This window comes from Tupaia chinensis, unplaced genomic scaffold (genome assembly GCF_000334495.1).
Source record: "Tupaia chinensis unplaced genomic scaffold, TupChi_1.0 Scaffold147351_1, whole genome shotgun sequence".
In the NCBI taxonomy this organism is placed as follows: Eukaryota; Metazoa; Chordata; class Mammalia; order Scandentia; family Tupaiidae; genus Tupaia; species Tupaia belangeri.
Genome location: NW_006207202.1, coordinates 735,577 through 744,465, shown reverse-complemented (window position 1 = coordinate 744,465; position 8,889 = coordinate 735,577). Strand labels below are relative to the sequence as shown.

The following is an 8,889-nucleotide window of genomic DNA, read 5'->3' as shown; positions in this document are numbered from 1 at the left end:
TTCGGTGTCGGCTACAACTTCCAGGAGTCCACACTCACTGTGAAGATCATGAAGGCCCAGGAGCTGCCGGCCAAGGACTTCAGCGGCACCAGTGACCCCTTTGTCAAGATCTACCTGCTGCCAGACAAGAAGCACAAGCTGGAAACCAAGGTGAAGCGGAAGAACCTGAACCCCCACTGGAATGAGACCTTCCTCTTTGAAGGTGAGGCTGGTGCTGCCCTCCCTGCCCACGGTCATCTCCTGCACGCCACCATCCCCACCCAACCACGCACATGTGAGCACATGCACAAACACACGTGCACACGCCTCCAGGCACAGACACGCATGCATGTGTGCACGCGTACAGATACACACGTGCACGAGCCCCCCCCCACACCCACACAGGCACGCACCTTGGCCCAGTTAACCTGCTGCGTTTTGTGTCTAGCTGGGATCAGGTCACAGGAGCCGAGTGGAGCCAGCATCACAGCCAGAGGCCGAGGAGGAAAGCTGGGCCCATCGCCTGGGTCTCAGCCCAGACACAGAACTCAGCCTGTGGAGGGCAGGAGGGGAGGGAGCACCCCTAGGAGTCAGAGGTGGAGCACCCTGGAACAACAGAGTATAGTGGTTACGGGCACAGGTGATGGCCTAAGCTCCACCACTCACTAGCTGTGTGACCTTAGGCAAGTTCTTGACCCTCTCTGTGCCTCTGTTTCCTCGTCTATAAAATGGAGCGACAATAGGATCAAACAGATGAGGGCGTTGTAAACTCAGATAGCACAGTGCCGAATACCCAGAACACGCTGGGTGCCTGTTCGTTAAACGCTCATCTGTTGCTATTCGCTGAACTCTGCCCCCACCTGGGGCAGGAACAACTCTGAGCTGTGCCTGGAAGCCACTGGGGCAAGCGTCCTTCCTCTCTCCCACAAGCCCTTCCTGAAGGCCCGTCTTCACCCTTATCTCTGAGGACTCGAGGTAACCAGGAAACTAGGCATGTAATTAGGGAGCAGTTTCCATCCCAAGGCTCTGGGTGCTAGGACCCCACTCAGAGAAGCCGTGACCCTCTCTCCACAACCCCGTTAACCAGTGCCAACAAATCCCTACCATTCCAACTGCCAGTGCCCCAGTTTTCTAAGACCTTCAGTGTGCACCCAGGGACACTTCCGTCTCTGGGGTCTTGGCCACTCAGCACGCCACCCATTCTGCAGCTCACCTCTAAAGAAGTCCGGGAGGATGAGCAGTGGAGGCCCGTGCATTTCTGGCCCTTCTCCTCCCCAGGTCAGTGTGGGCCCAGCTGAGAGATGGCCCAGGTGAGAAGTATCTGCTGCCTGGAGGTGCATGCAGCCAGCTGGCAGGGTGAGGCTTATGGGCAGAATGCCCTGGTCCTGCTGCAAGCATTGACCCGGCATAACTACAAGCCGGGCGCTCTCCTGGACTCTGGGGGTGCAGAAAAGAACGAGACACTGGGGCCAGCAGGTGGCGTGGTGGTTAAAGGTGCTGGACTCCCACGTGGTAGACCATGGTACGAGTCCTGGACCTGGTAGCTTGAAACTCATGCTGGGCGTGTGTGCGTGTATGCCCAAAATTCCAGGAGGAGAATGGAGAAGGGATTGCAGTGTGGCTGTCTCCCTTGGGTGGGGGAGTGATTTCTCACTTTCCCTTGCACTGTCTCTTTCTGTCTCTCTCCAGCGAACACACATACCCGATGGCAAAAAAAAAAAAAAAAAAAAAAAAAAAAAAAAAACCAAAAACCAAAAAAGGGGCCATTCCAGATAGGTTCTGATGGATGAGTAAGAGTTTGCCAGCTAGGAGAATGCCTCCTCTGGTGTTGCGGAGAGCTAACTCAGGTACAGGGAATTCTCGGAGCGCCAGCATTCCCAGAACACTCGTCTTGCATTTTACCAACGCGATGCCACGGATCACCTGGGCAAGGTCCCTCAGGGACTCTGAGCTAAGCAAGACACAGCTTCTCTCAACACGAGGAAAGAGGCCCTGAATGAATTCAGAGGATTTCCTCTTCCAGCCCCCGTCAGAGGTGCCTCTGTGCTCGCAGTGTCTCTGGGCGAAGGTGCTAGAATCCTCCAAAGCTCTTTCCTTGCCTTCATCTTCTCGACCTGTCAGGCCAAAGTACTAGGCGTCCTTCCTTCTGGCTCACACCCGGATTCAGGATCTCAGCCCCTCAGGCCTCCCGGCTGGCTGTGCCCCTGCACCTCCCAGACCAGCCCCAGTTCTGATTGAGCCGCCCCGGGGTGGGGGTGACGACTCCCACCTCAGACCTTCCCTGGCTTCCTCCTACCTTCTCCATCCCAGCCCAGCTCCTCCCCCGCCCTGCCCGCCTCAGCACACTCCTGCGGCTCCATCAGGCCATTTCACGGGCATTTATTCATCCCTTCGATTATCGATGCACTTAACAAATACATATCGAGCGCCTACTACGTGCCAGAAACGGTGGGAGGGGCTGCAATCCGGGGGCTGATCACAGAGGCGGCTCCCCGGAAGCCCTCGCCTAGCACAGGTGTAAGACCATAATGAAGGAATGATCTCTCTGGATGGAGGAATCTCTGTCGCAGGGCCTCAGTGTGTTGGACAGGAAAGGGCTAGACGGGTCTCAGCACCCAGCCCTGGCTGGGATGTCGGGGAAGAAAGCCCAGGCCTGAAGGGTGAGAGTCAGCCAGCGGGAGGGGGCGTGGTGGGAGGCGGCAGCGCCAGGCCCCCAGGCAGGAGGAGGCAGGCTGTTGAAGGGCCAGGAAGGAGGCCGTGGGGCTGGAGCCCAGCCATTGCAGAGCGGCCGCAGGACAAGCAGGGAGAGGACAGCCGGGCCAGACTGTGGAAGGACTTGAAGCCAAGGTAGGGTGCCCAGCTTTTATTCTAAGTGCACGGGGAGCCATTGAGAGGCTTTAAGCAGGAGAGTATCAGGATGCGATTTCTATTTTTAACCCATCTCTCTGACTGCGTTGAGAGTGGACTAGGAGAAAGCGTGGAAGCGGGGCGGGCTGTTTGGAGACTTGCTATCTAAGCAAGGGTGCCAGGGCTTGGATGAGGGAGGTGGCAGTGGAGAAGGCGACGGCTAGAGGAGGAAGAAGGACAGGCTGGTGCGTTGGAAGGAGCCAAGGGGGAAGGGGCGCCCAGGGCAGGTGTCCACGGCTGTGTCTATGCCTTGGCCGTTTTCCTCTGGCCTGAGCTCTGCTGGGGCCTGCTCTTGGCCTCAGAGATCACAGGGACCCCTGCCCAGCCACCGAGCTGCACTGGTGATGAGCGAGTGAATCGGTGGTCCTGGTTCTGCAGCTTATTAGCTGTAGGACTCGAAGCCCACGGCTCTCATTAAGCTGTCGAGCCTCAGTTTCCTCATCTGTAACACGGACAAGATACGGTCCATGTTGGAGAGTGGTTGAGAGAGTCATGTGAGACAGTGACAGTTCTTGCTAGCGCCTTAGCAAGGTCCCATGGCCATCAGGTGCTGCCTGCTGGCTTTGGCGGGGTGGCAGTGGGAAGGCACAGGGCCAGCCTCCTGCTCACATGGCCTGTGTGGTCCCTCTGTCCCACTCCTCACCTGCGTTTGTCTGTTCCTCAGGTTTCCCCTATGAGAAGGTGGTGCAGAGGGTCCTCTACCTCCAGGTCCTGGACTATGACCGCTTCAGCCGCAATGACCCCATTGGGGAGGTGTCCATTCCCCTTAACAAGGTGGACCTGACCCAGATGCAGACCTTCTGGAAGGATCTGAAGCCATGCAGTGATGGGAGTGTAAGGCCCCACTGACAGGTCTCTGGCTGGAGGGGGCTGGTGGGTCGGGGCCGGCCGATCTGGTTCTAGTCCCTGAGACTGCCAGGAGGGCTGGGCGTGCAGACAGGTGGGCCAGGTATTCCCAGCTGTGAGCCAAGTGCGGTGCTTGGCTTTCATGGGGACTGGCCTGTGTGAGAGAAGGAACCCAGGGCTGTTGAGGGAGTAGGGGCCCTGGGCAGGAAGGTGCACAGTCCTGGCAGAGAAGGGGAGACAAAGTGTGACAGAGGGGACAGATCAGCCCCGGGTCAAAATAAGGTGAGAGGGCCCTCCTGGCAGCTGGGCCAGCTGGATGGTTCTCCAGCCATTCTGTTTCTCTAATCCCTCCTGCGCTCCTTACCAGGGAAGCTGAGGGGAGCAGCTCCCATGTCCCTTGGTCCAGCCTCACCCCTCTGTTGTCCCTCCTAGGGGAGCCGAGGGGAACTGCTCTTGTCCCTCTGCTACAACCCCTCTGCCAACTCCATCATCGTGAACATCATCAAAGCCCGGAACCTCAAAGCCATGGACATCGGGGGCACATCAGGTGCTGGGGCTCTCACAGCAGAGGCTGGGTGGACTAGGGCGTTAGGGTGACACATGGGGGTCACACCAGATGTAGGCAGTGGGGTCTGCTGTGGGCCTTACCCCTGATCCCTTGCTGCCCTGTCTCTGGTCCTAACTCCTCTGCCCTTGGAGGCCCCCTTTGGAACCCCTTCTGGATCAGCATCATCTTGGACTCTGTCCTTCCTAGAATCAGGAGGCAAAGGAACCTTGTGGTGGGGAGATCTGGGTTCTAGCCCCAGCTCCAGCACTATTTGTCTATGATTTGGGGCAAGACCTGGCCTCTCTGGGGCTCTGTTTCCTGCTCCGTGCTATAAGAGGGCACTACGTGATGGCCGAGGCCCATCTGTTGGTCCCCCCAGATTCCCTTCATCCTTCCTTGGGACTTCCCTGTCCTCTGGGGAAAGCATACAGCCCCTCCTACTTCAGCTTCCATATCTTGAAAGGGAAAGGGTCCCTAAGTCGTCTGCTCCCCACTGCCCCTCTAACCCCTTCTCTACCCTACCCCCAGACCCCTATGTGAAGGTGTGGCTGATGTACAAAGACAAGCGGGTGGAGAAAAAGAAGACAGTGACAATGAAGAGGAACCTGAATCCTATCTTCAATGAGTCCTTTGCCTTCGATATCCCCACGGAGAAGCTGAGGGAGACGACCATCATCATCACTGTTATGGACAAGGACAAGCTCAGCCGCAATGACGTCATTGGCAAGGTAGGGACGAGGCAGGCGGGATGGCGCACATAGCTGGTGCCCAGCAGGGCCCATTCCTTAAAAGCAGTGGGTAGTGGGCGAACACAGAGTTGGATGCCAAGAGAGATCAGGTCAGTCTTTTTCCTTGTTGGGCCTCCATTTCTTCATCTGAAAACAAGGAGATTAGATGAGCCCCTCCCTAAGGTTTCTTCCTAAGTTCCCTCCTATGGGTGGGTCAGCTCAGGACAGACCACTGGAAGAGCATGGAAAGAAGGAAGTAGGAGAGAGAAGTACCCTAGGTCCCAAAAGGAAGATTTTCTGAACAAGACTCTCAGACAGGAGGGTTTCCCAGTGTCCTGTCTACACAGGGTGAGTTGTGTGGGGGGCAGTGTTGACCATTGTACTCAGACTGCATAGGCTTGACTTCAATTTCTCCCTCATCTGCTGATAAACAACAGTATAACCTCGGGCAAGTCACTTGGCCTCTCTGAGCTTCAGTGCTCGCATTTATACAATGGAGCAACTATTACCAACCCTACAGAACTTCACAGGGCAGTGTAGTGATTGCCTGAGATGTGGACATTCTTCTTGGAGAAAGGGACCTCTCCTAATCAAACGTTAACCAAAAAAATCCATACTCAGTCTTAAGGTTTGCCAGGATGTGATTCTGTGACACAAACTCTTTCATTCTTCTGCTTTGAAATGTCTGTGCCTGTGTTTGTTTACAGTTTAGTGATGAGAGTAGGGCCTTGGGAGTCAGACTGCTTGGGTCCCAGCCCCACCTCTACCTCTTAACAAGATGTAACCTCTCTGAGTTTTATTTCCTCTTCTCAAAAATGAGTGGAACAGTCTTAACCTCACAACGGGCCAGGAGGATTAAATAAGATAACACAAGTGAGGGAGGCACCTGGCCTCAAAGAAGAAAGCTGGTTCTGCTTTGGCCCAGGGACTGGCTAACTGTGGTCATAGGTGGGTCAGCTCTCCAGGGCAGAACTACCCACATTCCAGCAAGAGCAAGTGCTCTGGGAAGGGCTCAGAGTCGACTGAGCCCCCCACCCACCCTCCACACACACACACACACACACCCCTTGACCAGCTCAGGCCAAGGTCCAAGTAACTTTATCTACTTCCAGGGTCTTTTGAAGCTTAGCCTTTGGGTGTGGAGTGCTCCTTAGCTACCAACTATGCTGGGTTATCGGAAAAGTCATGACATAGTTTTCTCTATGCAAAAATGCATAGAGGAGCAATAGCTCCTTTGAGACAGCCCTACCTTCTCTTGGCCACGCCAAGGTATTCTAGTCCATTTTATGGCTAATAACATAAAGTACCTGACACTGACTGATTTGTTAAAGTAGAGGTTTATTCAGCTCACGGTTGGGAAGTCCAGGATCTGGGGCCACATGTGGTACATGTATACGGTGGAAGGCAGAAGAGCGTGGTCCACGTTCCGTGTGTATCTCTCTCCGCCTGCATTTCTCCTCCTGTAAACCTACCAGGACTCAGTCATGGGGCCCTTCACTACCACCCAATCACTCATCTCCTAAAAGTCCCACCTCAACACAATAATTGGATCAATTTCACCTTTATAATCCTCTTAAGGTGGCTCAACCCCTGCATTTGGGGAGGACACATTCAAACTAACGTGAAGGTGGATTTGTTCTCGCTTTGGCCTGGGTAGCTACGAGAGCCCAGACATGTCTGAATCCTTCCGACTTCCAGCCCCATCTCAGCCTCTGGATGCCAGGAGTCTGCCCTTCCTCTGTGTCTGGCATCCCCTGAGGCTGTGAGCATCATGCTGGCTGAGGTTGCAAATGTAGGCCATTCTCAGAGGGCCCCCTCCCTGTGGGAGTTAATAATTAACCGGCTTTAGAGGGTTGGAGCCCTCTGACTGAGAGAACTAGCCACATGAGGGCAGGCCACCACACCCGGCTGAGCACATGACATGCACCATCCCAGCTGCCACCATCAGCCCATTTTACAGAGGTGGACCTCTTTACAGAGGAGACTGAGTGAAGTCACCACACTTGTATGTGGCAAAGCTGGGGTACGCTCCCATTTTTTTTAAGATGTTTTTTTGCCCCTAGGGCATGTGTGCTTGACACAGAGAGAGAGACAGAGACAGAGAGAGGAAAAGTGAGAAATCACTCCTGAAGGGGGGTGACTATGCCACAATTCCTTCTCCTCCATTCTCCTCTCAGGATTTTGAGCATGCGTGAACATGTGCCCAGTGTTATTTTCTTTTTCTTTCTTTCCTTTTCTTTTCTTTTTTTTTGGAGAGGTTTTTGCTATAGGGCACGTGCGCTCGCCAGAAAGTCAGAGAGAGACAGAGAGACAGAAAGCGAGAAATCACCCCCCAGGGAAGATGGCCACGCCACAATCCCTTCTCCTCCATTCTCTTCTCGGGATCTTGGCCATACATGCACGCACATGTGCCTGGAGTGAGTTTAAGCCACTGGGTCCAGGACTCGAACCGCAATCTACTACATATGAGTCCAGCGACATAGCCATTACGCCAACTGCTGGTTCCACCCAGTGTTATTTTCAAGCTGCCCGAGACTCAAACCATAGTTGGCCATGTGGGAGTCCAGCACTCGGACCACCACACCAAATGCTGGACTTCCTTCCACTTTAAAAGAAAAAAATAACCTATTTCTTCCATGTGAGAGAGAGAGACAGGCACCCCCAACAGGGTCCCCCTCATCTCCTCTGGCCCAGGTCATAGGCATGCACAACCAGGGACGGGAACCCAAGGCCTTTCCTCTACAGGTCCAACTGCATTACCCCTGCACCACCACCAGGCTCCTCCCTCTTTTTTCTTACTGTAATCTTTATTTTGGATTAATTTTAGATTTACCGAAAAATGGCACAGATAGTTCAGAAAGTTCCAATATACCCCTGTTTCCGTGGTTGTTAGCTTCTCTTCTTATGATGGGACATTTGTCACAGCTTAAGGAACCAACATCAACGTATTACTGTGAGCTAAACTTCAAAGGGTTTATTTGTATTTCATCGGTGTTTCCATTACTGTCCTCTCTGCTCCAGGATCCAGTCCAGTGTATCACATTACATTTAGCTGTCATGCCTCCGGGGTCCTCTGACTGAGGACTCTCTCAGTCTCCCCTGCTCTCCACGAACTTGACGGTCTTAGGGTGAACTGGCTGGGTGTCCTAGAGAACGCCTCCCAGGCAGTCTTCCCCCCAAGTGTCTGTACTCTTAACCACCCGCCAGTCCCAAACTGGAGGCCTCTAGGCCTACCCTGGGGGATCCTGGGAGAGCCATGCATGCAGGCCTGCGCGTCTGGGAAGCCCCTAACACAGAGAGGCGGCAGGACTGAGCTGGTAGCATACAACCCGAAGAAACGGGATTTCAATCCCTCTGCACCGCTTACAGACTCTGTGACCGCGGGGAAGTCTCTTAGCTCTTCATACCTCAGTGTCTTCATCTGGGGCAATAATATAAACATAGCTGCCTCACAGTAGTAAGCATCCGGCGATCTCGGTAGCTCAGTGCCTGGCAGGTAGTGGTGCCCGGAAGTGGCAGCAGCTGTGATTAAGTGAGCTAGACAGCATCCCACAGGTAGGGCAGAGGAGGCCAGCCACAAAAACCGGCAGACACCCTAATTCTGAAGGACCAATAGTGCCCAGGCTCCAGAGGGGAGGCACAACCCAGAAGAAAGGTCAGGCTGGCAGCGGGGAAGGAGAAAGTGCCAGCTCCACTCCCCCCCCCCACCCACTTCATCTGCCAGGTAGGTGGTGACTACAGGCAGAGGTCCTGGTCCCATGCCAGGGTGTCCTTGTGGGATTGGCGTATCGCCCCCTGCTGGGGGCAAGGGCGATGCCCCAGAGACTGCACTAACGCCCTGCTCTCCCCTTTCTCCCCAGATCTACCTGTCCTGGAAGAGCG

The 8,889-nt window shown here is 54.6% G+C and overlaps 1 protein-coding gene across 1 annotated transcript in view; it reads left to right on the top strand.

Moving 5' to 3' along the window:
* Positions 1-8,889, top strand: part of SYT7 (synaptotagmin 7) — a 43,914-nt gene that overhangs the window by 31,935 nt on the left and 3,090 nt on the right. Inside the window, 4 exon segments of the mRNA XM_027768746.1 lie at positions 3,551-3,720; positions 4,165-4,279; positions 4,808-5,007; positions 8,868-8,889. The exon segment at positions 8,868-8,889 is cut by the window's right edge and continues 3,090 nt beyond it. Coding sequence (XP_027624547.1) covers positions 3,551-3,720; positions 4,165-4,279; positions 4,808-5,007; positions 8,868-8,889 — 507 coding nt within the window.